General features: G+C 51.8%; 1 protein-coding gene across 4 annotated transcripts; it reads right to left on the minus strand.

Annotated features, from left to right (window-relative positions):
• Positions 1-25: 25 nt before the first annotated feature.
• On the minus strand, positions 26-11070 carry SCYL1 (SCY1 like pseudokinase 1). Of its 4 annotated transcripts, none has more exons than XM_070360144.1 (18): positions 10885-11070; positions 10398-10538; positions 10068-10190; positions 9758-9984; positions 9229-9319; positions 8990-9145; positions 5923-6081; positions 4931-5038; positions 3787-3900; positions 3226-3381; positions 2519-2707; positions 2323-2398; positions 1890-2054; positions 1607-1749; positions 871-939; positions 562-774; positions 416-470; positions 26-290 (listed from the first exon to the last, which is right to left on the minus strand). In XM_070360144.1, exons 1-18 carry the CDS (start codon positions 10993-10995, stop codon positions 166-168), a joined length of 2421 nt encoding a protein of 806 aa, XP_070216245.1. In that variant the 5' UTR covers positions 10996-11070; the 3' UTR covers positions 26-165. The 4 variants fall into 4 exon arrangements, with proteins under 4 accessions (XP_070216245.1, XP_005894111.1, XP_070216244.1 ...); XM_005894049.3 differs by having other exon boundaries at positions 871-942; XM_070360143.1 differs by having other exon boundaries at positions 562-939.
• Positions 11071-27094: the final 16024 nt, after the last annotated feature.

The raw sequence follows: 27094 nt of genomic DNA on the forward strand, positions 1-27094 counted from the left end.
GAGGCGCTGGACTGAGCCCAGCACAACAGGTGTGAAATAGAATTTATTGTGGCTCTGATTATGTACATGTGAGATGTGCCTGGCCAGGCTGACCGGGCTCGCATGGTTTGTACAATAAATACATCTGTGGGGCCTCCGAGACTGGGAAGGGCCCACACCTGCAGTTCAGTCCAGCTTCCGGGTTCCCAGCTTCATGGGACCCTTGGCTGCCTTTTTCTCAGCGCGTTTTGCCTCCATCTCCCTCCTTCGCTCCTCGCGCTTCTTCCGGGCTAGCTCCGCCTTCGCCTGTCCTGGAAACAAGAAAGGGAAGGCTGAAGGTGTCAGGACAACCTGGGTCTCGGCTTCCCTTCCCATGCCTGCCCCGGTGGAAGGTAGGCCCAGGCCATCAACCAGCTGGCTGGGGAGAAACACTTACTGCTCTCGGTCTCCAGGCCTTCCCAGTTGTCATCACCCCATGAGTCTCGCCTCGACTGAAAAGGGAGGTGTGGGCTGGAGTGGAGACCTACTCTCAGCTGAGGTCCACCCCAGGTCTGCACCCTCCCACTGGAAAGGCACCAGTACCTGTGCCCCAGCCTCCCGATGCACTGACAGGGCAGCAAAAGGGTCGCCTTTGTCACTAGGCTCCGGTCCACCCCAGTTATACTCGCTGGCCAGCCGTGTGCCCTCAGGGGGTGGCGCCGGGGGGCTTGGCTCCTGCCAGTCTTGCTCCCACGAGCCCTCAGCTTCCCAACTGCTCCAGTCTGACTCCTGGGATCTGTGGCCAGGGTTGCTGGCCTGTAGAAGAGGCGGCGGAGACAGTGCTAGAGAAGGGGAGGGAGGAGCAGAGGCACCCCGCTCCCCTGTACACACGCTCTGTCCCGCCCAGCTCACCTGCCCAGCCCGGCTGGCTTGGTTCCCAGTACTCCAGTCATCCCGCTGAGCCAACACAGATTCGGCCTCCTGCTGCAGGATGGGGAGGAAAGCACGACCATAGAGCCCTCTTGCTCCACCCGAAAGGCCAAAGAAGCCCCCAGTCTCTGCCTAGCTATGGGCTCCACCCTTTCTTCTTTTGTCTTCCATCTCATTTTCTCCTCAGCCCTGTGTCCCATCAATAAACTGGACACGCTGAACCAGGCCTGTTGTCACTCCTCTGTGAGGTGGGGAACGAGATCCTGAGTTCCACACCCCTGCCTGCGGCCTCAGGGGCAGAGACTGCTGGCAGCCGGAGCTCTGCCCACCCCATTCCCCTTAGGACAGCCCCACTCTGGCCTCAGCCCATCCTGAGCCCACCCTCAGGGAGGACAGGTTGGTTGTAGGCCTGGGCGTAACCTCTCTCTGCTGATCACAGGGCAGGGCGGGCCCCAGAAAGGCCATAGGAGGGATGGGCCGTGGAGGGGAGCGAGGAAGAGGGATGGGCAGACCCAACCACCATCAGCTTGGCCTCTCATTTCTGGAGTTGAGATGGGGCTCAGCTGTCAGCTCCGACCCACAATGGCTGCTCCATGACTCCTGCTTAGGATACTTGCAGATGAGGAAAGATCTGACTCCAGCCAAGCCCACGAGAGCTCCCCGAATGGCAGTCTGTGGCCCTGCAGCTGGGTCCCCGCGGGAGTCCTCGGCCCCTCACCTCCAGGCTTCCCCAGTCCTCATCATCCCATCTGTCAGCGGCACTGCTGTCCTCTTCCGTGTCCTTGCTCTCCTCCTGGGTCTCCCAGGGGCCTGAGGTCGTAGGCGTGGCAGGCACAGGGGTAGGGGCTGGGGCAGGAAGTCCTGGGGAGCAGAGGCTCACTGAGTTTCCGCCCAGTAAGCCCCAGGAAGGCCTCAGCACAGGGCAGAGGTTGCTGGGGCTGGGGGTGTCCCCATCACCATCCTGGGGGGAACTCCAAGCCCTCTCAGTCCAGGACTCTCACCCTCAGGCGCAGGTCTCTGGGGGACGTTGGTCTCGGCCAGGGCAGCCGTGGGATGTGCCCGGATCAGCTTAGATGTGAGCGAGGAGACCCCCGTCACGGCCCAGCCTGCCCAGCTGGCTGCGGCTCCTCCCATCCCGGGGCTGGAGGCTGCGTGGACATCCTTCTCTGGGCAGGGACAGGAGCGACAAGTACAGACACCTCAGGCCTCCGTGGGAAGGGCGACAGGACGGCACTAACTGAAGCAGAGCAACCTAGAGTGGGCGCCCTCCTCCCCAGGCCTGCGCTCTCCTAGCTGTGAAATGGGAGGTTGAAGAGTGCGCAACAATCTGTCCCCTGGGGCTCTGCAGACACTCCAGCGAGGCAGACAGGGGCCACAACGGGCCAGTCAAGAAAGTGGCAAGAGGAACAGGGAACATGAGCGTGGGCCACTCACCCACTTCGGCCAGCTGTGTGGGGTCCTCTGACACAGACTCCAGTTTGGACAGGAAGCTTCGAATGGCCTTGAAGGCCTGTGGGGCAGCAAGGGGCAGAGCTGGAGCCTCCAAGGTTCCTGTGAGCCCGCCAGGCCAGCTGGGGCCCAGGTACCCCCGGACCCCCAGCCCCAGGGCCCAGCCCCAGTAACGCCTCACCTGGTCTCGCACGGATTTCTCAGGATCCACAGTGAGGCCGCAGAGCACAGGCAGGATCTTGTGGGCGCAGTCGTTCATCGAGTAGAGGTTGTGGGTAGCGGCAAAACCCAAAACGCCCGCGACCCGGGATGGTGCAAATGGGTCCTTTGTGGCCCGGCTAAAGGCGGAGGTGAGGACCCTGTGTCTGGTCTGGGGCAGGAAGAGGGCTCCTGGGTATAGGGTCCGTCCTGGGGTCCAGAACTGCCACAACAGAGGCCAACCACAGGGCCTCCAGAGTCTAACAGGTGTGAGTTAATCACTAACGACAACTCTGGATCTTGCCTTGTCCTTCCAGATCACCGGCCCACGGCTCAGAGTGACAGGGGCCAGAGCAGAAGCTGCCCTGGGGCCGGGCCACGCCTCCCTGCCTGCCTGCCCTGCTGACCCATTCAATCATTCCTGCTAAGTGCCCGGGGGCTGCAGTGTCTGCGTTCACAGACCCTGAGGGGGCAGGCAGACCTAGGTTCGGTTCCAGCAGCCACCACCTACTGGCTGTGTGACCTGGCACAACTTACTCTGTCCCTCAGACATGGGGACTGGAGCACCCAGGGCCTGGGTCTGTGTGTGTGTGTATGTGTGGGGTGACAGCCCCCACACAAGGGGACCTGACCCTGGGGGATGTGGCTGTGACGCTGACAGAACTCCTGCCACGTGTGCGGGGCACTCACACTGGCACTGAGGTAGGAGCCAATCTTGCCCAGGCACACGGTGGTGTTGCAACGGATGGGGCCCTGCTCGTCCTTGGCCTGCAGCCGCGCGAAGTGCTTCATCAGCTCCACATTGAGGTTGGTCTCATTCAGCTTTGGGGCCAGAAGCAGCATGGACTGCAGGGCGGGAGACCGGAGAGTGTGGGCCGGAGTGGGCAGGGTACCACACATGGGAGGGGCCTCCTGGGAGGGCACCAGTGACCCTGGGTGCTGAGGAGACCCGCCAGAGACCTCCAACCTGCTCCTGGGCCTTACCCAGAAGGCTTTGGAAGGGGAACCCCATCTGCACTCCAGTCTCATGAATGTCTGTTGCACTCAGGACTATTAGCCATACCCACCCTTCCCCCGACCACCTGCAGTGCTATACCCACAGCCAGGACCCACATGCAGAACAGTGCCTGTCTGCCCCTCCCATACCCTGTTTGAGCCACAGACCAAAACCAAGGCCTCTGTGTCCTCTGATGAGCCGCCTCTGAGCCTTAGAAAACCAGGGGTGGCCCCTTTGGGCCTGGCCACACCCACCTTGACTGTCTGCTCCCGGATGGCAGGGTTGGTGTCCAGGAAACCGTGCACAACGTGGGGAAAGATCTGGGTGTTGACTGTTGGCTCATCAAGGTACTGGATGAACTGCTCCATCTGCGGCCCGGGTTGGGGCATGAGAACACGGTGAGGCCTTCCACCCCTCACCAGAGCCAGGGGGCCACCCTTGGCATGGTTTCTCTACCCAGCAGACACTGGCTGGCCAGGGAGTCTCCTGAGCCCTGCACCGTGCCTCTGGCCTCAGGGCCACATGGAATGAAGAGGGTGCTGGGGGCGAGGGAGGGGGCTGAGAAGAACCAGGGACTGGGTGCTGGAGAGCTGGAGTGGTCACACCCCCTCTCGGAGCCTCCCAACCTTTTCTATAAAAAGGGTATAACCCCTGCCTAGAGGAGTGCTGGGAGGAGGCTGGAGTGTTTGGAGTTGGAGAAGGACTGATACCTGGATACCTAACGCAGCGGCCCCCCATCCCCGATCCCATCAACCCTGTCTGATGCTCCCAACTGCCTGGGGGTTGGCAAGAGAGACGCTATCCCCCCTCAAGAGGAAATCAACCCTGAATAGTCATTGGAAGGACTGATCCTGAAGCTCCAATACTTTGGCCACCTAATGTGAAGCACCGACTCTTTGGAAAAGACCCCGATGCTGGGAAAGATTGAGGGCAGGAGGAAAAGTGGGTGGCAGAGGATGAGGTGGTTGAATGGCATCACTGACTCAATGGACATGAGTTTGAGAAAACTCTGTGAGATAGTGAAAGACAGAGAAGTCTGGCATGCTGCAGTCCATGGGGTCAGAGTTGGATGTGACTTAGCGACTGAACAACAGAACAACAGGCTCAACCCGGGAGACTGGGCAGCACAGGGAGAAGCATTTGAGCCATGCAGCCTGGGTGGGGGCGTTCCCTAAGCCTCCAATGAGCCCAGTGATTATCTTGACTTCCTGAGAGCACAGCCTCACTGGTCCCTCACCTGTGTGTATGTTTCGAGGAGGGGTTTCTGGGGCCCCCATGCAGCCAAAGCAACGGCTCAAGTTATCTGCCTGGGGCTAGAGGTGAGACAGGGGCCTACCCTGCAGCAAGGGTGAGGTCTGGGTGGAGTAGAAGCGGGCAGGCTCTCCCCACGGCCCCTACCTGCTGCAGGAGGCGAATGCGCATGGCCCGGTCAGTCGAGGAGAACATTTTGACCACGACAGGGATGATCTTCTGCTGATACTCCTCGGCGTTGAGGAACTTACCCACCTGAGAAGGAGCAGGAAGAGGGGCTCAGCCACGTCCACACGAGTGGGATGATGTCCCTGGGCTCAGTGAACTTCCTCAGGCTCCCTGCTGATTTCTCGGGGTGGGAACAGGGTGATCGTGGTGGGATGAGGCGGGCATTTCCTCAGCAGCCCCTCTGCCCAGACTCCATGTCAAGTTAGCCCTACCCTTGCCCTTTCTAAGTCAGGCCTCTCTTAGGAGGCTCGAAGAAGCTCTGGGCCTTTCCCTGTAATCAGGCACTAGATCCCATGTGCACACAGGATTCTGCCTGTAAGTTCTGGGGGTTCCCAGCTACACAGGATGTATACAGGATGTACTTGCTGTCCTCCCCACCTCCCCCCACACCAAGTTCCTTTGGGGAAGGGGTTCTCCCACTGAGCAGGGAATGGTAGGTGTCCAGCTACTGGCAGGCTGGGATCTGAGGAGGGAGAGAGGATCCAGCCCCAAGAAGCCAAGACAGCTAAGTGCTGAACAGTCAGGAGGGAGGAAGGAAAGCGAGGCGGTGAGCAGCTGACCCCTGGGCACCAGAGTGTCCGGGTCAGACCGGGGAGACTGTCCTGAGGAAATGGAGGAAGGGCTGTAGGCTGTGAAGCAAGGGGTCTTTGGAAAAAGAATTTTGGAGGCACAGATTTTCCCTTCACCAAGGACAGGAGGTCCCCATGTCTCCCTGACAGCTGGTCACATGGCCATGGCCTGCTGAACCGCTGGATGTCAGAGCTCCTCAAGTGGGCTTGGGGCCCCCTGACCAGGCTCCCCTCCCAGGACGCTGGCAAGGCTGGCCCCACCCACGGCCCTCTCTTCTGCCCTTCAGGCCACTCAGCCAGTCTCTGGGCCCCACAGGTACTGAGGCTCCAGGCCCCACTCACCTTGAATAGGGGTGTGAGGACCACGGCCCCCGCACTGCCAAACTCGAAGGCAGTCAGCAGCTGGGGCAGCACCTTGTGCCGGCAGAAATCCTCAGGGAACGAGTCCAGGCTTTTGCTCAGCTCTTGGAAGAACTTTTGCTTCTCAGCTGGCTCTTTGATCTGGGGGAGAGTGGGCAGGAGGCAGGGAACAAGAAATTAGCCTGGTCGCGGTCCCTTCAGCCAAGGGCCAGGACATGGGGTCACCTCCAACCCGAAGGAAAACAAGCTTGCGGAGCCAGACTGCCTGGGTTCAAAGCCCAACTCTCCCACTTATTAGCCATGTGACTTTAGGGGGCTTTAAGTGGTAAGGAATCCTCCTGCCAATGCAGGAGACGTGGGTTCGATCCCTGGGTTGGGAAGGTCCCCTGGAGAAAGAAATGGCAATCTGCTCCAGTATTCCTGCCTGGAAAGTCCCATGGACGGAGGAGCCCGGTGGGCCACAGTCCATGGGACAGGACTGAGTGACCGACAGTTTCACTAGCGAGTGTGAGACTGAGCAGCCAAACGTGACCTTAGGCAAGTTCCTCCACGAGTGAAATGGGGTAACACCTGTACCGCCTCATCACTCTTCTGAGGATCCAACCAGAGAAGGCGCACTAACGCTGCTAGCGCAGCGCCTGGCACACTGGGGGCGCCCAGCCAGTCAGTGGCACTGCCACCTGACCTGCCGCTATGAAAGCGGCCACTAGGGGGTCAAGCCCTTTATCAGTATCGCCTTAGCTCCTCAGGACCACAGAAGAGACCGCTAACCCAGGAGCACCATTAAGCACACGGTACAAGGAAGCAGGGGATAAGGGCTTACCCCGCCACCTGGCCCTGTTGGCTTGGGCTCACCGGCAGCTCTGCGGTCGAGGCGTGGCAGGCTGTCAGAAGGCGGGGACGAGGTGCATTTACCCCTGGATCTGGTCCTCTCACTGAGCCGAGACAGGCCACACCGTCAGCTCAATGGTCTCCCTCCATCCTTCTAACCTCCCCGAGGCTGTCCTATCCACAACTCACACTTCCTGAGCATAGACCACATGGCCAGGCAGGATTATATTCTTAAACCGTTACACAGATGAAATAATCCAAGGAAGCTGAGGCACAGAAAGGGCAAGGAGCTTATCCAAAGTCACACAGCTAAGCAGCAGTCAAGGAAGGGTGTGGGGACTTCTCTGGTGGTCTGCTGGTTAAGAATCCACCTTGTAATGCAGGGGATGCAGGTTTGATTCCTGGTTGGGAAACTAAGATCCCACATGCTGTGAAGCAACTGAGCTCACGCACAACTAGAGAGTCTGTGCTCCTCAACCAAAGATCCTGCATGATGCAATGAAGATCCTGTATATCGCAACTAAGACTGGACACAGCCAAATAAACAGAGAAATAAATAAAAAGAAAGGGCGTGGCCCAGTGGTGTGGCACTTCTGCTGTGTTGCGCCCTGTGAAGAAGTGCTCTCATTCCCCCATTTACAAAGGAAGAGGCTTGAGGTTCAAGGTCACCAGGCAAGAGAGTCCGGACAGGTGTTACAGCCCCGTCCAGTACGCTTCCATAGTCCCTGTGCTCTCTTGGTTGTACCCTCATGGCCACAGCCGCTGCCTGACCCAGAAGTGACCTCTAACCCGGGTTGGGGAGGACCTGATTGGGCTGTAGCAGCTCAGTCTGACGTGGCAGGCAGGCTTAGTGCTCTGACACAGGGTTTGGGGAAGCACAGTCCCAGAGAGAGGCCAAGCCGCATCCAAGGCTGCCCCCTGACAGTCACAGCTGGGCTCCTCCATCGCTCTGCTCTCCGATGGGAAGGGAGGCCTCCAGGCGCGGCCCTCCCACATTCTCCTCGGGACCCTCCAGAAACAGCTTGTTTCCTATGGGGCGCACATTAAGGAGAAGGGCAGCCCGGCGGAGCCAGCCATGTGAGAACGCCATGTAACAGAGCTCCTGCTGCCCATACTGCCCGGGGGCCGCAAGGCTCAACTTCTCCAGCACCTTCTCCTTCGGTGCAGGTTCCCATCTTCTGACGGCCCCCTAGCCCCATCTGAGTCAAGACTCCACTGACCAAGGAGGGCCATGAAAGCCCTGTCACTCCTCCCATTCCACTCTCATCACCTCTCTGTGCCCCACACAAGGCCAGGGCAGGGGACAGAGCCTCCCTTCTGCATCCCCTACAACAACCCTGTGGGTCAGCAGACACCGCCATTATCCTCACCACACAGATAAGGAAACTGAGGTTCAGTGAGGTTAAGCTGCGGGCTCCCTCCTCGCAAAGAGGTTCCCTCTGCCTGGAACTTTCTTCCCCAGTTACCATCCCCATGACTCCCACCTTCACACCCTTCAGGTCACAGCTCAGACGTCACCCTTGAGAACTCTTCCCCAGGCACCACCCTCACTCTTTTCCTTCCGGCACTTATCTGCAACCGGGAAGCACGTTTCCTCATTTACGTGTTTTCTGTCCCTTTTCCCCAGTGAGAGTCCCCAAGGGTGGACACCTGGATCATTCACCCCATGCTAGAGCCTCGAGGGCAGGGGTCTGGGTCTGACTCTTCCTCCCCACCCTGCAGCCAACATCAGGGCCAGGGCTGGAATGTATGTGTGCAGTTAACAGAGTGCCAGGCGCACTCACGAAGCACCCACTATGTGCCAGACACTGTACTGTGCACTTCAGACTCACTGACTCCTCATCCGGCTCCTCTGAAGCAGGTACTATTAATAGGACTGAACTTCAGCCGAGGAAAGTCGCACATAAATAATAACTAGAGGGACTTTCCTGATGGTCCAGTGCCTAAGACTCTGAGCTCCCAATGCAGGGGGCCAGAGTTTGATCCCTGGTCAAGGAACGATATCCCACATGCCACAACTAAAGATCTGGCATGCCACAATGAAGATGGAAGATCCTGCAAGATACAACTGAGACCTGGCCCAGCCAAACAGATAGATCAATATTTTAAATAAGCAATAGTTGGAGCCAGGGTATGAACTCAAAGAGCCTAGCTCCATCATCTGCGCACAGAGGTGAGGAATGTAGGGCCAGAGCCCAGGGTGGTGCAAGGGGCTCACCTGAATCTCTTCCAGGAAGAGGTTGGTCTCCACGAAGCGGTTGTTCATGAAGCCACCAGGCGCCCGGCAGTTCTGCAGGAAGCGGGCTGGGTTGGGACGCACCTTGGGGTTGGCTCCGACCAGTTCGCAGTAATGGGGCACCAGTGATTTGGGGATCTGCGGGAGAAGTGTCAGGGTCAGGGCAGCGGCTGGTGGGCTGGGGGAGAGGGGCTGGGGTGCAGGTGGAGTCGGACACTCACCTTCCCAGGGTTTCGCAGGGCTGCCGCTCGAGGTAGGGGCCCATTGAAGACTTCCCAGATGAGGCAGCCCAAACGCCACATGTCAGCTGACCTGAGACAGTGACCAGAGCTGCTCAAGACTCTGCCACCTGCCTGCATAGGCCTCCAACCTACCCTGGGCACCAGGCAGTCACTGCATGGCAAACCCTGGGCTGTGTTCCTTAGCTGATCATCCCATCAGCCTCAAGAAGCAGGTTTCATTAGCCCCAATGGACAGATCAGGAAACTGAGGCTCAGAGAAACAAGGACATCCATCCCAGGTGACATAACATTCAAATTCAGAACCACCTAACCCCAAAGCCTGTGTTTCTCCTGCCCTTCCTCCCTGAGGATCCTGGGAGCGAGGAGTGGGCTCCACCCTGAGGACCCTGGTTCCCTCCCCAGCCAAGCAGCAGGGGATGGAGGGAGTGCCAGCTAGTCTAGGGGTCCTGAGACTACAGGAGGCTTCCAGAATAGGGCAGGATGGGACATACTCCCCCTAGTCACCCACCATTTCTCTCTGACCGCTCTGCCGCTACCATCAGCCAACTCCGGGGGATCATACTGCTCAAGCTCAGGGATCCCCTTGCGGGGAGGTCCCCCACCATTGCCCTGGGCTGAATACATGTAGTCCAGGCCCCCAAGCTTCCACTCGCCAGCGCGGTCCACGAACACAGCGGCCATGCAGACATTGTTGTGGATGAGGCTGCAGTCGTTGACCAGGAAGCTGAGGGCTTTCTAGGGGCAGAAGGACCCATCACAGCCCAGTAGCTGCAGCCCCTCCACCCCTGCTCTCATCCCCACTGCCCCCCCCACCTCACCACAATCTGGTGTAGCCCCCAGGAGAGCTCCAGCTCCTTCAGGCCACCGGCCTCCGCTCGCGCCTTGAGGTATACTCCCAGCGGGGTCACAGCCTCTGTCACTACGTGGAGGCATTTGTCTGTCTGAAGAAGGGAACACGGGGTATCAGGGAGGGATGGGGGAGAGCAAGAAGCGATGAGAGACATGGGGATAGGAGCAAAGAAGGGGAAGTCAAATCTGGGGGGGTGGGGCGCTGGCGCAGAAGGGCTGGAAATCCACAGGAAGACAGAAGACAGGACTGGAAGAAAGTGAGGGACAGAGGTGGGGTAGACTGAGCAGCTGGTAGGTACCTCCAGCCCATCGATGTAGGCAAGGATATTGGGGTGCCGGAGAGTTTTGAGGCGCTTGAAGGCAGCTTTGGCCACCTGGGTCTGCTCTTCGGCACCGGGCTTCACGTCATACACGAAGATGGACACCGGGCTCCCTGTGGCCTGGGGGAGGGCAGGGGGCCTCAGGTTGTGGCCTCAGGTTGCTGACCACTCCACCTCCGAGATAAGTCCCCGGAGTTGGTTCAGTGCCGGAAGAGAAGGGCCGCCGGCCGGGTCTCTCCCCAAGTCCCCTCGGAGATTGAACCCGGCCCACGTAACCCTGGTTGGGTCCGCCTGTGGGTCCCTCGGTCCTTCCGCCCGCCACGTCGACACTGCCCGTCCCCCTCCCTCGGCCCGTAGTCCTAGAGGCTCCGCAGCCACGTCAGGCGGGCGCGACGCGGCGGAGCCGGCGGCGCTAGTTAGGCGAGACCGAGGTCGGCCGCGGCCTGCAGAGCGGGGCCGCTCTCACCTTCTTGCGGCCGCGGTGCAGGACCCAGGGTCCCGGCGGGCTGCCCTCGGGGGGTTCCGGGCTGAGCTCGAACGGGAAATCCCGGACCGGGTCCCGGGCAAAGAACCACATCGTCCCCGCCGCCGCGGCGGCCTCGGGCGCCTGAGCTCCTGGTCCTCCGGCAGCCCGAGCCGGGGCGGGGCGGGGCGAGGGCGGGGCATAACCGGATGGGCGTGGTTTTGGTCGGTGGGCGTGGTCGGCGGGCGGAGTAGGAGTCGGAGGGTGACTGGGAGACCAACCTTTGGCGCAACTGCTCGGGCCCAGCCAGTTACCAGGTCTGCCCCTCTGTCAGGTCCCCTAAACTCTCAGCCCCTCTGTGTCCTTATGTCTAACATGTGGATGGTAATAGAGTCCACCTCCCAGCGTTATATAAGGATGAGACCTTGAGAAGAAACAGAGGATAGGGAAACCGAGGCAAGGAAGCAGAGAGAGAGATGGAAGAGGAAGTCGATAGAAAGATATGAAAGGATGCAGTGTTCAGTGGGAAAAAACTTGGGGAGGGCGACTGTCCCCAAGCCAGACTCTTGCACCCACCTGCCGGTGGGCACCTCGAGGATCCAGTGAGGCATCGTGTTGGTGGAATGATGGAGTGACCAGGGGAGAGAGGCATAAGGAAGCAGAACCTCTGAAAAGGAGCGTGTTTGGGGAGCAGAGTGAAACAAAGGTCCTGGGAAGGTCTAGGAACCCTGGGACAAGGGAGGGAGCCTGGGGAGGGAAAAGGCAGTGAACCTAGGAAAGGAGAAGGGCAGAGGAGGGACAACCCAGCACGTCCAGAAGAAGCCAAGAGGTCAAGAGGGCCCCCTCCTCCCTTGAGCCCAGCAGACTTGGCTCTCTGTCTCTAGGGCCAGCATCGCCTCCAGGTCCCCCAGTGTCTGTGCGGAGAGGGTCTGTCAGCAGCTCAAATGCCTTTCACACTGATGGAAACCTGGCCCCTTAGCTGGACAGAGTCCAGTGTCCAGGAGTGACTGGGCTGGCAAGGGGCTCCTCCAAAGGTAAGGTCTCAGGGGACTCAAGGTTGGGGACAGACCCGCAGCCACACCCTATGGAGCCTGGACGAGAGTTCTGAGAGTGATTATGAAATGTCTGGTTGGGATGCCCTTGGGAGCAGATTCAAGGGGAAGGGATGCCAGAGTCAGTAGGTGTTGCTCAGATGGTAAGCCGTGTCCGACTCTTTTCAACCCCGTGGACTACAGCCTGCCTGTCCATGGAATTCTCCAGGCAAGAATACTGGAGTGGGTTGCCATCTCTTCTCCAGGGGATCTTCCCAACCCAGGGATTGAACCCAGGTCTCCTGCATTGCGGACAGGTTCTTTACCCTCTGAGCCACCAGGGACACACCCCTTAAAGTCAGTAGATTAAAAAAAAAAACAAAAAAAACCTGATCAAAATTAGTCACTTAGTCGTGTATGACTCTTTATGAACCCATGGACTGTAGCCCACCGACTTCCACTGTCTGTGGAATTCTCCAGGCAAGAGTACTGGAGTGGATCGCCATTTCCTGGGTTCAAATCCTGGCCCAGCCCCCATCACTGCCTGTGGGAACTCACATTATCTGGGAGCCTCAGTTCCCCCATCTATAAACTGGGGTGCCTTACCTGACACAGAGCCACTGCTCAGCAGAGACTTGTCCCTTTTCTCATCCAACTACTTGTGCAGGGCACTCAGAGGGACGATCAGACAGTGCTGGCCGCTTGGGGCAGAATAGAAATATTAACTAGAGATTCTTCTGACTTCCCTGGGAAGATGGGGACAACATTGTGAATATGGACTTGTTAGTGTTGGGGGTGGGGAGCATCTTGTCATGAAAATGGAGAAAGTAGGGGGCTTGAATACCAGAATACAGGGTCTGGAACTTTGCCCCACTTAAGTCTGAACTGTGTTTGTGGGATGATGGAGTGTGGCAGGCTGGGCTGGAGTGATGCTTTGGGGTAGAGATCACAGTTGGAGAGGAGGGTTTAACAACACAGGGGCCCGGCGGTGTTGTTTAGTTAGTGGCACATTCTCTTAGCACCTGCCAAACATCAGTCCTGTGCCATGCATGGGGCCTCACCTAGAGAGGAAACCAGAGCAGGAAGGGCAGGGCCCCTGAGCTGGGGCAGGGGTGGGGGGCATCTGAAAGTCCCAGTGCACAGAAGAACAGCGAGGAGATACAACAGGATGGACAGGGGACACCAGGAAGAGTTACAAAAGAAGAGCTAGATAAAGGATTGGCCTCCCAGATTCTGTAACTCTGCTTCTCCAGCTGAGCTTGGCACACAGAGGCTAGCAGCCTAGGAAGGGAACAGCCTGACCTCACAGTGTGACCCTCCATTTCATCGATTACAAAATGGGGATAATACCAGCTCCTCATTACTGGCCTATGAGGGGGACCAGTGTTGTTCCCATCTTACAGATGAGGAAACTGAGGCTCTGAAGGCTCACGCAGTAGGAAGTAGCAGGGCCTGAGTGTTGCTGGCTGCCTTCGTCACCTGCCAGGACGAGTGCAAGCAGCCCTGCAAGCTTGGCCAAGACCCAGGGAAGTCCCAGGGCAGGCAGGCCTGGGGTTCAAGGGCACACCAGGAGGCCATTTGCTCCCGAGGAGACACAGTAGGATCAGGAGCATCTTTAGGCAGATGCCTGTTTGAATCCCATTTCTGTGGGAACTTGAACCTGTCACTTCACTCCTTTTCCTCATCTGTAAAATGAAGACTCTAAAAGTAACTATATTAAGTGTTTGCCTTTGGGGTTAGTGAAGTATTTGGTCTCATACACTGGGAAGGAAAATGGAAAACCTTGAAAAGCAAGCTATAAATAACACATGTGGCATGGTTGCAAGATAAAGAAGGGTGATTGGACTTCCCTGGTGGTCAAGGGGTTAAAATTCCGTGTTTCAACTTCAGGAGCCACAGGTTCCATCCTCCAGGTAACTAAGATCCTCCATGCCACCAGTGTGACCCCGCCCCCCAAAAGGGAGTGATTGAAAAGGCTCAGTGAAGGAAGTGATTTATTACCCAGAGATCTTCAGGAGATGACATGGGAGATGAAAACAGCCCATTTAGGTGGAAAATAAAACTCTCAGAAGCAGTGCTTCTGACAAGGTAGAACGTTCAAGTCTTGGTGAAGACAGGAAGCTGGTCTTCATGATCAGTGTTAGGACAATGTTTGCGGTCTTACAGTATGTTAAGGTAACGAAATGATTTTCTTTTCTCCAGGAAATCGATGCTTCTTTATTCCAACTGTAATTTTTTGGTTACTATTATCTAAGGAACTGTTCCTCTCCTCTCATGAAGAGAAACACTTTTCAGTCCCTAAGTTGATAAGAAGCAGTAAAAATCTTTTGATTTTGTGTGTTCAAGTAACATTCTGACCCTAGAGCATCAAGAGTTGGGGTAACAGTTCAGGATTTCAGGCACTGCTGGTGGGAAATAATTGGCACAGCTGTCATGAAGGAAGAATTGGAAATAACTGTTAAACAATTTGCCCAGTCACTCCACTTCTAGAAATATATTCTACACAAGTGCTTATACAGGTATGCGAAGATTTATAACAACGCTATGTAATCCTTAGAGCTTGGATTATCAAGCCAGATTGCCTGTATCCTAACTCTGCTGCTTATGAGCTGTGTGACTTTGGGCAAGTTAATTACTCTCCTTGTTCCTCGGTTTTCTCACCTGTCAAATGAGTGGAATAGTAGTTTCAAGTTCATAGGTGTGGGAGGCTGAATAATGCCCACTCAAAGATATCCACATCCTGATCCCTGGAACCTATGAATATGTTCCCTTATACAATCAAAGGGACTTTACTGTTTTGATTAAGTTAAGGGCCTTGCGATGGCGAGAGTATACTGGATTATCTGGGCCAGCCTGATGCAGTTACAAGGGTTCTTGTAAGAGGGAGGCAGGAGGATCACAGTGAGTAGTTGGATCAAGAAGGTGAAGGGATGGGAGGAAGAGGTCATGAGCCAAGGAAGGCAGGTGGCCTCTAGAAGCTGAAAAAGACAAGGAAACAGATTCTCTTGTGCAGCTTTCAGAAGGACACAGCCCTACCCACACCTTCATTTTAGATTTCTGACATCCAGACTGTAAGATAATAAATATGTGTTGTTTTAAGCCACGAAGATTGTGGCAATTCGTTACAGCAGCCATGGGAGCTAATACACTAGGCATGTTGTGAGGATTCCTGAGTTAATATGTGTAACTACTGCAGCTCAATAAAAGATAGCTCTTCTGTGCAGCAATCACAGGGCTGTTTGTAGTCATGGAAAACTGGAATAATGCAAATTCCATCAGGAATAGTGCGATTCACAACTCCATCCATACTATAGAAGCAGAACAATAGTTGCTAAGAAAGAGGCTGCTCTACAGGTACTGACAAGGAGAAATGATGATTGTGGTGGAGATATTACAACTGTTTTCTGAGTGCTCACTGCCCCACAGGCACTGAACTAGGAGCTCTCCCTGCAGGATCTCGTCTGATCTTTGTAACAATGTACGGGATCTGTGCCAGTCAGAGGGGGAAAAGAAAGTGATTTTAATAGGGAAAGTCTAATATAAAGAATCACTAACTGTTTACATTAGCCTTAAAGTCTAATATAAGAATTATTTGGGCTTCCCTGGTAGCTCAGCTGGTTAAGAATCTGCTTGCAATGCAGGAGACCCCAGTTCAACTCTTAGGTTGGGAAGATCTGCTGGAGAAGGGATAGGCTACCCACTCCAATATTTTGGGGCTTCCCTGGTGGCTCAGCTGGTAAAGAATCTGCCTGCAATTTGATCTTTATAACAGTGTAGGGGATCTGTGCCAGAGAAAAACCACAAAGTGATTTGAACAGGAAAAGTCTAATATAAAGAATTATTAACTGTTTATATTATACATATTAAAGTCTAATATAAGAATTACTTATATTTTATAAATATATTTATTTTAAATAAATATATTATATTTATATTTTTATAAATGTATATTATTTATACTCTGTGACCCCATGGACTATACAATCCATGGAATTCTCCAGGCCAGAATACTGGAGTAGACTGTCCCTTCTCCAGGGGATCGTCCCAACCCAGGGATCAAACCCAGGTCTCACACATTGCAGGCTGATTCTTTACCACCTGAGCCACAAGGGAAGCCCGTGTAAGACTTATATTAAAGTCTAATATAAAAATTATTTACAGGGGGTTGGGATAACCAGGAACTGACTAGTAAGAAGTAAAGAGAACTCTAAAGGGCACAGGAATAGCAAATATAAGTAGCAGCTCCCATCCCCAGGGCTGGGCTGAGATCCAGACCTGTTGGAGAGGGAATGGCTGGGGCTCATTGGATGGTAGAGAAGTTACTCAAATGCTGTGCACGCCCCGTGAAACTTGCTGGAAAACCACCCCCTACGATGCTGGGAAAAACTGTTCATGAAGAGTCTCCCTAGAGGCGTTCCACTCCTCCCAGGTTGCGGGCTAAGGGCTGCTGGCCACCTGCACTGCAGAGACCCAGTGCTGTAAAAGCTGCCTCAGGAAGCTGAGCTGGGGAGGCTGGGCCCCCTGCGGAAGTCCGCCGAGAGGCTCATCAAAACCCGGAAGTAAAACCTTTTCCTCAAGCAGTGTCTGTTAGCGCCCTCTACTGGCAAAATTTAACACTCTGCCATCTGGCAAAGGAAAAAAAATGTAAAGGGCCTGGATTCATATTCACAGAGAAGGCAAACATGATAAATTTGTAGCTGAGAGTCAATAAATTAATAACTGGAACGGAATCACTAGTTTGACTTTTACAAGTAAGGAAACTGAGGCTCCAGCGAAGGGAAACGGCACAACCAGTGCTAGGATTTGCTTTGCTCTTGTTCAGTGGCGAAGTCGTGTCTGACTCTTTGCGACCCCAAGGACTGTATCCCACCAGGCTTCTCTGTTCTCCACTATCTCCCAGAGTTTGCTCAAATTCATATCCATTGAGTGGGTGATGCTGCCTAACCATCTCATTCTCTGCCACCCCCTTTTCTTTTTGCCTTCAAACTTTCCCAGTATTAGGGTCTTTTCCAATGAGTTGGCTCTTTGCATCAGGTGGCCGAAGTATTGGAGCTTCAACATCAGCTACGGTCCTTGCAATGAATATTGCTTTGTTCTACAAGGTGATTAAAAAGCAGGTTGCAAAATTATCCACGTTATATCATTGTGGTGATAACTCCACTAACCTTAAACGTGCACAGACATACTCTCCAGCATGAAGGAATGTATACTGAATGTCAGTGGTTTCCTCTAGGATGCAAGGATTACAGGGAGTCCTCCTATATATTCCTAGGTTGACGGTAGAAAATTGATGTCTTTAGAAGAACTAAAGAGCCTCTTGATGAAAGTGAAAGAGGAGAGTGAAAAAGTTGGCTTAAACCTCAACATTCAGAAAACTAAGATCATGGCATCCGGTCCCATCACTTCATGGCAGATAGATGGGGAAACAGTGGGAAAAGTGGCTGACTTTATTTTTCTGGGCTCCAGAATCACTGTAGATGGCGATTGCAGCAATGAAATTAAAAGACGCTTACACCGTGGAAGGAAAGTTATGACCAACCTAGACAGTATATTCAAAAGCAGAGACATTACTTTGCCAACAAAGGTCCGTCTAGTCAAGGCTATGGTTTTTCCAGTGGTCATGTATGGATGTGAGAGTTGGACTATAAAGAAAGCTGAGTGCTGAAGAATTGATGCTTTTGAACTGTAGTGTTGGAGAAGACTGTTGAGAGTCCCTTGGACTGCAAGGAGATCCAACCAGTCCATCCTAAAGGAGATCAGTCCTGGGTGTTCATTGGAAGGACTGATGTTGAGGCTGAAACTCCAATACTTTGGCCACCTGATGCGAAGAGCTAACTCATTGGAAAAGACCCTGATGCTGGGAAAGATTGAGGGCACGAGGAGAAGGGGACGACAGAGGATGAGATGGTTGGATGACATCATCAACTTGATGGACATGGGTTTGGGTGGACTCCAGGAGTTGGTGATAGACAGGGAGGCCTGGCATGCTGCGGTTCATGGGGTTGCAGAGTCGGACGCTACTGAGTGACTGAACTGAACTGAATTTATCAAAAAATAGTGAAATATTGGCAAATTTATAAGTGCAACATAATATTTATTTCTGAGATGTGATGTTTGAAGTTTTCACAATGTGTGAATTCCTTTTGTAAACTGGAAATTATGTATATATGTATATATACATTTATACTTACATATATGTGTATGTATACATATGTGTATACATATATGTATGTATACATATGTGTATACATATAATTTCATTGTATATGTGTAATTATATTTTTTCATTATAAAAACATATATAATGTGAAAGTGAAAGTCGCTCAGTTGTATCTGACTCTCTGCGACCCCATGGACTATACAGTCCATGGAATTCTCCATGCCAGAATACTGGAGTGGGTAGCCTTTCCCTTCTCCAGGGGATCTTCCCCACCCAGGGATGGAACCCAGGTCTACCACATTGCAGGTGGATTCTTTACCAGCTGATGTAAAAGAACATATTATGCATACATGTAGGTTTTGGAAAGTCTCCCCTCCAACTGTCTCTCTCTTTTCTTTTTTTTAATTTTATTTTATTATTTTTTTGTTTTTAATTTTAAAAATGTATTTACTTATTTAGTTTTGGTTGCATGGGGCCTTCATTCCTGTGCGTGAGCTTTCTCTAGTTGCAGCTAGCGGGGGCTACCCTTTGTCGTGGTGTGTGGACTTCTCATTGAACTGGTTTCTCCTGTAGTGGAACACAGGCTCTAGAGCGCGGCTTCAGTAGCTGTGCTGCATGGGCTTAATTGCTCCACAGACATGTAGGATTTTCCCAGATCAGGGACCGAACCCATGTCCCCTGCATTGGCAGGCAGATTGCTATCTGCTGCACCACCAGGGAAATCTAACTGTCTTTTGCCAGCAGTAGTATCTTCCCCTACAATACAATAGAAACTTTAACTAACAGAGATCCAAAGACTTCAGAGGAAACTATTTCTCATTTAGCTCACTGCAAGATCCCAAGAGCTACTTGCTAATGGTCCATGCTTTGTTTCTTGATGACTTACCACAGGATAAAACCATCAGTTGTGTTTTTTCTACTTATTTTATGAGATTTAAGTCATGAAACAGAAAAAAAAAATGCTATTAAACAATGGTGGGTTTTTTGTGGCAGTTACCCAAATGTCATTTTAGAAAGTATTTCAATTGTGCTTTGTATTAAGTCTAAAAATTGATAATTAAAGAAAGCATTTAGGGACTTCACTGGTGGTTCAGTGGTTAAGACTCCATGCTTCTACTGCAGGAAGCATAGGTTTGATCCGTGGATGGGGAACTAAAGATCCCACATGCCATGCTGCTGCTGCTGCTAAGTCGCTTCAGTTGTGTCCGACTCTGTGCGACCCCATGGACTGCAGCCCACCAGGCTCCCCCATCCCTGGGATTCTCCAGGCAAGAACACTGGAGTGGGTTGCCATTTCCTTCTCCAAAGCATGAAAGTGAAAAGTAAAAGTAAAGTCGCTCAGTCGTGCCCGACTCTTAGCGACCCCATGGAATGCAGCCCACCAGGCTCCTCCGTCCGTGGGATTTTCCAGGCAAGAGTGCTGGAGTGGGTTGCCATTGCCTTCTCCAAACATGCCATGTGGCATAGCCAAAAAAAAAAAGTTAATTTACTCACTCAAAAGAGAAGAAGAAGAAGAAATATCTCATATCAATAACTTCAATGTCTATCTTAAGACATCAGAAAAAGAGAAAACTAAGCCTACAGCAAGTGGAAGGAAGGAAATAATAAAGATGAAAGTGGGAATTGGGAGTGGGGAGTGGGAAAATTGATTGAAGGGGGTCAAAAGGTACAAATTTCCAGTTATAAAATTAACAAGCTGTGGGGAGATACTGTAGAGCATGGTGACTATAGTTTATAATACTGTATGGCATATTTGAAAGTCAGTAAGAGAATGGATCTTGAAACTTCTTGTCTCAAGACAAAAATGGTTTGCAATCCCAATGAAAAATAAATGCAAGAAGGTAAATTGATTGTCTGAGCAGTCTTTACAAATAGCTGATACCACTTTAAAGACAGAATGTGAAGAGGAACTAAGTGCCTCTTGATGAGGGGGAAAGAAGAGAATGAAAAAGCTTCCTTGAAACTCAACATTAAAGAAACAAAGATCATGGCATTCAGTCCCATCATTTTGTGGCAAATAGAAGGAGTAAAAGTGGAAGCAGTGACAGATGTTATTTTCTTGGGCACCAAAATCACTGGGGACAGTGACTCCAGCAATGAAATTAAAAGACGCCTGCTCCTTGGAAGGGAAGTGACGACAAACCTAAACAACATGTTGAAAAGCAGAGACGTTGCTTTGCGGACAAAAGTCCATATGGTCAAAGCTGTGGTTTTTCCGGTAGTCATGTACAGATGTGAGAGTCGGGCCCTAAAGAAGGCTGAGCAGCAAAGAATTGATGCTTTCAAATTGTGGGGCTGGAAGAGATGTTTGAGAGTCCCTTGGACAGCAAAGGAGATCAAACCAGACAATCCTAAAGGAAATCAACCCTGAATATTCATTAGAAGGACTGATGCTGAAGCTGAAGCTCCAATACTTTGGTCACTTGATGTGGAGAGTCAATTCATTGGAAAAGATCCTGATCCTGGGAAGGATTGAAGGCAGGAGGAGCAGGGAGCAGCAGAGAATGAGATGGATGGTATCACCAACTCAATGGACTTGAATTTGAGCAAATTCCAGGAGACAGTGGAGGACAGAGGAACCTGGTGCGCCAAAGTCCATGGGGTCACAGAGTCAGACACGACTTAGCGACTGAATAACAATGGTAATGGATGATAACTGAACTATTTCGGTGATCATTTTGCTCTCTCTCTGTATATAATTGTTATGTTGTACATCTGAAACAAAAAATTAAGTCTATTTCTCAATAAAATAGAAAAAGATTTTAAATTTTTAACTTTATTTGAAATTAATGAAATAGAAAATAGAAAAACATAAAATTAATGAAATAGAAAATAGAAAAACAAAAGAGAAAAATTAACGAAACCAAAATCTAGTTCTTTGAAGATATCAGTAAATTTGAAAAACCTTTAGCTGGGTTGACTAAGGAAAAAGAAGATTCAAATTAATAGAATCAAAAGTGGAAAAAGGGACTGTATTAATGACTTTATAGAAATTAAAAAAAGATTATAAAGGAATACTATAAGTAATTTATGTCAATAGACTAGATAACTTAGGTGAAATGGACAAATTTTTAGATGATACAAACTCCCAAAATTGACTCAAGAAGAAATGTGTGCACGCATGCTAAGTTGCTTCAGTTACATCCAACTCTGCGAGCCTATGGACCCACCAGGCTCCTCTGTCCATGGGATTCTTCAGGCAAGAATACTGGGTTGCTATCCTCCTCCGGGGATCTTCCCGACCCAGAGATTGAACCCAAATCTCTGTCTCTCCTGCACTGGCAGGTGGGTTCTTTACCATTAGTGCCACCTGGGAAACCCCCAAGACAAAATAAACAATGTGAATAGATCTATAACAAGTAGAGATTGAATTAATAATCAAAACCAATTCCCTGGCAGTCCAGTGGGTAGGACTCCACACTTTCACTGCTGAGGTCCCAGGTTTGATCCTGATCAGGGAACTAAGATCCCACAAGCTGCCTGCGTGGTGTGGTCAAAAAAAAAAAAAAAAACCCTGCACACACAGAAAAATCCAGGCCCAGATGATTTAGATGGTAACTTTCACCAAACATTTAAAAAAGAATATCAATTCTTCACAAATACACAATCTCAACCAGAATTCCATAGGGCTTCTTTGCAGAAATTAACAAGCTGATTTTAAAATTCACATGTGATTGCAAGGGATTCAAAGTAGCCAAAACAATCCTGAAAAAGAACAAAGTTGGAGGATTCACTCTTCCTGATTTCAGAACTTACTCCAAGGCAATAGTAAGCAAGAAAGTGTGGTGTCATAAGGATAAACATACAGAGAAATGGAATAGAATTAAGAGTTCTGAAAAACCTTGAATGTGGTGGTAGTTACACAGGTAATTTGTCAGAGTTCATCAACCTACATCCTTAAAAGACATGAATTTTATTGTATGTAAACATAGAGTTGAGTTAAAAAAAAAAAAATGCCTCCTGGTTCAAAGAAGAAACCAAAATACAATACAATGTTCAGCATTTCACCCAGCCAGAGGGGTTTTACATTTACCCACAATAGACTGTGGTGTTTGACAAAGTGCCATTGTAGCTGCTTTTGGCTTATCTGATGCTGTTTGTTTGTAGATAAAATTGTTTCCCAACTGCTTCCTGTGGGAGTCTTGGAAGGAGTCCTTGGTTTGAGGTGGGGAAGATGGAACCAGGTAGTGAGATCGGGCAATCACGGAAGGCCCCTCAGTCAGGTGATGGAGCTCGACTCTGGGAGAAAACGAGGTGGGTGGCAGGATCAGATTTGCACATTAGAAGCGTCTATCAGGCCACAGCCTGGGAAAGGACTGGAAGGGGTAAAATTATCATGTAGAGAACTCTCAGGAAGGGTTGTAGATGTGCAGTACAGGGAGCTGGTGGCTGGACCAGGGCAGAGGCAGTGGGCAGTGGGAGGCATGGGTGATGCTGAAGCTGGGCAGGAGGTGGAGAGTCAGGAGGAAGAAGAGAATCTGGGGTGGGGAGCAGGAGAGGGGAGAGTCACACAGAAGGAGAGAGGCCCAAGGACCGCATGGGGCAGAGAGGTGGGGTACTTTGTGAGCAGGGTAATGGTATTGTAGCCACATGTTCTGGGAAACAAACTCACTCAGAAGGACAATGCAGATAGTGGAGTGCAGTTTATTACACCGACGGGCCCAAGGCAGAGTCTCCTCTTAGCCAAGGAGCCCGACCAGTTTTTGTGAAAACCTTATGTACCCAAAGTGTACATGCCCAAACCCACTTCCCCAAATTCCCTGAAACTAGTCTGAACAAAGGAAAAGATACAATCAAAGTTAAACCCGTGATTCATATGCCTTAAGCCTAGGTAGTTAACAGTGGACAGTTATCAACAGGCCTGTGGTCATACCCCAATAAGCATAATAAAATTTATGATTCTATTGGGTTACACAGATGTACGAGCCCTGGGGCTCTTCCATCCGGGGGGGTCTGGTTTTCCAGTTGGTATTGTTAGGTACGCAGAATAGGGACAAGGAGTCCAAAATGGCGGTGGCTAAAAGACAAGGAAGGGAAAAACCCTTGAAAATAGAACAAAAGAAGGTCCGGAGTGAGGACCTCAGGTAAAACAAACAACACTCCTGGCTGGCCCAATTTACATAGGACAGGCCCAGGGAGAGATAAATGTATAAAAAGAGGAGACAAAGGTAGCACTCGAGCTCACTCGTTGCCCTGGGGCGTTCTTCTCTTCACGTCTTAGGATCTCCGTGCCCTCACACCTCAGAGATGGATTTTCCTGCTATCTTCTAAATAAAATAGAGCTGTAACACTGATATGTCTAAGAGCTATAACATGGTCCTTTCGAGACCTGAGAGCTGTGACACGATGAGGGGGCTTTAATGTCTGTCACTCCGAATCTTTGTTGTGACCAAAGAACCAAGGAACATACATTCGAGTGACAGTACGTCATTTCCATAGATACTGGGCATATAGCTCAAAGTCCACAGTCCGGCCCAAGAAGGAGTCCTGCTTTCAAGATGGAGCCTGTTCTGCCTGTCTCCTCCTTCAATGGCAGACAGCTCTGAGGACTGAAATTGGGGCAATGTAGGATGCCAAGAGCTTCATCCTTGGGAGATTCCCATCTGGAGATTCCTCAAATGGAATCTGGTTCCTCAGAGGAACCAGAAGCAACTTGTGAGGACTCAGGGTCCAAGAAGGCAGAATGTGGGACAGAGGCAGTTTCTGAAAAGCAACAACTGAATCCAGACAACATCTTCAGATGCTGAGAAGTGAGGGCTACTGAAAGTGCCATACCAGCTCAACTGGCTGTGAAAGCAGACAGTGAAATAAAGATATTTCAAACAAAGGCTCGAAGTATTTACCACTCAGAAATCCTTGCTGAGAGAACTTCCAGAACCTTAGGAAGAAGGACCTTGGGACTTGGTGGTTCAGTGGCTAAGACTCCATGCTCCCAAGGCAGGGGTCCTGGGTTCAATCCCTGGTCAGGGAACTAGATCCCACAAGCCACAACTCAGAGTTTGCATGCCACAACTAGGGCAGACCTCATGTAGCCAAATAAATATTTTTTAAAAAAGGACCTTGAGTCCAGAAGGAAGAAATAGGATCCAAGAAAGCAATGGGGAGCTGAGCAGCTGGGGCACAAGTAGGCCATTGTGAAAAATCAGTGTCCTGGGTACAAATGTATGAAGTGAAGTGAAAGTCGCTCAGTTGTGTCCAACTCTTTGCAACCCTCTGGACTCTACAGTCCATGGAATTCTCCAGGCCAGAATACTGGAGTGGATAGCTATTCCCATTCTCTAGGGGATCTTCCCAACATAGGGATCAAACCCAGGTCTCCCGAATTGCAGGCAGATTCTTTTTTTTTTGTCTTTTTTAAATAATTTTTTTTGTTGTTGCAGGTGGATTCTTTACCAGCTGAGCCACAAGGGTAGCCTACTCCAGCAGATCCCTTCTCTAGCAAATCTTCCCAGCCTGGGAATTGAACTGGTCTCTCCTGCATTGCAGGCAGATTCTTTACCAGCTGAGCTACCAGGGAAGCCCTTGTATGCTGCTGCTGCTGCTGCTAAGTCGCTTTAGTCGTGTCTGACTCTGTGCGACCCCATAGACGGCAGCCCACCAGGCTCCGCCATCCCTGGGATTCTCCAGGCAAGAGTACTGGAGTGGGGTGCCATTGCCTTCTCCAAGCCCTTGTATGAATGACACCAAAAGATTAGAAATAAGTGCAAGTCGTGAAAAGTGAAAGTGTTAGTCGCTCAGTCATGCCCATGTCTTTGTGACCCCGTGGATTGTAGCCCACCTAGCCCCTCTGTCCATGGAATTCTCCAGGCAAGAATTCCGGAATGGGTTGCCATTCTCTTCTCCAGGGGATCTTCCCAACCCAGGGATCAAACCAGGGTCTCCTGAATTGCAGGCAGATTCTTTACCATCTGAGCCACCAGGGAAGCTTTGGAAGGAGAGGAAAAAAGAAATCAAGAGAAAGTGAATGTTGGGGAGGCCCAAGAAAAGATCTGGAGTGGGGATTGGGGTGGGGCGGTCCCCACAGCTCAGGGGTGACATAGAGTAGGTTGGGAACCATGATCACCTGGAATTGAGGATGTAACTCCACGGACGGACACTTTCAGCCTCCTGTCTTGGCTCTCCCTTGGCCTGACGTTCCCCCTGTCCTTGCATGAGTGAGTCCCAACATTTTGTCAAGGTTGAATTCAGATGCCTGCTTCTCCAGGAAGCCTACCCTCCTCCCAGCCCTGAGGCTCCTGGCCTGACCCTAAGGGCCTGTGCACCCAGCGTTAGTGAGCATGTCAGGGCTGATGGTGTTAGGGCCCATGCCTACTCTGTCACCAGGCCCAGGCCCAGCTGGCTGGCGAATGTGCTGAGAATGTAAGTTGGGTGTGTGCCAGGCTGCCTGGGTCCAAACCTCAGTGCAGTGACTACTGATGGTGTGTGGATGACTGTTATGAGTGGGTGAGTGCAGGCAGGATGGGACAGCCTAGTGAGGCAAAGGGATGAAGGGATTGCACTGTCTCCAGGTGGCCTGGCTCCACATGGGCAGAAATGAGTGCAGCTTGAGCCACCTGTTTGACTGTCAGTTGCTTGAGCCAGGGAATGCCTGGTTCCCAGTAACACCATTTCAGCACTGGCCTGGGAACCTGTCAGCTTCTGCCACCACCCTCGCCCTCCCCCAGCATCACTTCTCTGGGGAAAGTGGCCCAGGTCAGATGAAGGTGAGACACCCCCATACCCCTCTGCTCTACATGCTCGCATCTTCCTTCCCAGGTTTGTTGGCCGCCTACCACCCTGCACCCCTACTGCCATTGTTCCAGGTTCCAGGTAGAGCCCTTTTGACTCCACCTTCCCTGGTGGCTCAGACGGTAAAGAATCTGCCTGCAACACAGGAGACCGGTGTTCAATCCCTGGGTTGGGAAGATCCCCTGAAAAAGGAAAAGACAACCCACTCCAGTATTCTTGCCTGGAAAATCCCATGGACAGAGGAGCCTGGCAAGCTACAGTCCACAGGGTCACAAAGAGTTGGACATGACTGAGCAACTAATGATGCCCTTTCGGGGCACTTGGGCTGCCAGGAGGCCTGGTGTGGTTTCTTTCCCTGGTGGGAAGAGGAGGGGACGACCACACTGTTTGCTGGGTATTGGCAGTGTCCGTATGACAGGTTTGTGATGCTGAATCCCAGTGGTGCCTTCAGAGTTCCAATCCCTGGTCACAGGCGCCAAGGTGGGCTAGGGGGGAGGGTGGCTTCCAGGGAAGAATTTTAGGCTGAGGAACTAAGGCCAGGCAGCTGGTCTGGCCAGGGCAAGTCATCCCAGGTCATCTCATGGAGTTTGGGGTTTTAAATGCCATCTGCATCCCTCACCACAGTGGGGACCCTCCCCTTTGCCCAGCCCAGATGTCTAACAGACTCAAACAGCTCTCCATGTCCCCAGCTAGCTCAGCAACTCCACCCTTCCAGACCAGAAGCCAAGGTAACCCCAACGCTTCCGCTCCCATCCCCGAAGGCCACCAGCATGGGGACTGGGGCTCCAGTCACCTGGCACTGCCACCTCCGCTGCCCCTCCCCCAGCCACAGGCCACCAGCCTCTGTTGCTGGGTCCTAAGGCAACTGATGTCCCCTGCAAGCCCCTGTTCTCCAGCCCCTAGAGAGATCTTTAGAGAAGGTAAGGCGGGTCACCTGGCTCCACTGCTCAAGACCCTCCAACAGTTCCCACTTCACTTAGCATCCTGCCTTAGGCCTGCAAGTCTAGGACCACCCGTTCTGTTTCCACTCTGCCCACTCTCAGGCTTGGCAGGACTGCGGTCCAAAGCTGAGTGCTCTCGGCTCAACCAAATCTGATCCATGATTCCATTTGTTCCAGATTGTTCCCAACTGTTGTGTTGAGTTCAGTAATGAATCTCTTTCCCTGGATGTTGAATTAGTTGTTGATGTTGTAACGTAAGAGTGTGTCGATTTGATGTGTTTCTTGGTTAAAAAAAAAAGTCACTATATCTCACTGTACTATTTTTGCAATTTTTCTATAAGTCTAAAAGCAGT

This window comes from Bos mutus, chromosome 22 (genome assembly GCF_027580195.1).
Source record: "Bos mutus isolate GX-2022 chromosome 22, NWIPB_WYAK_1.1, whole genome shotgun sequence".
NCBI lineage: Eukaryota > Metazoa > Chordata > Mammalia > Artiodactyla > Bovidae > Bos > Bos mutus.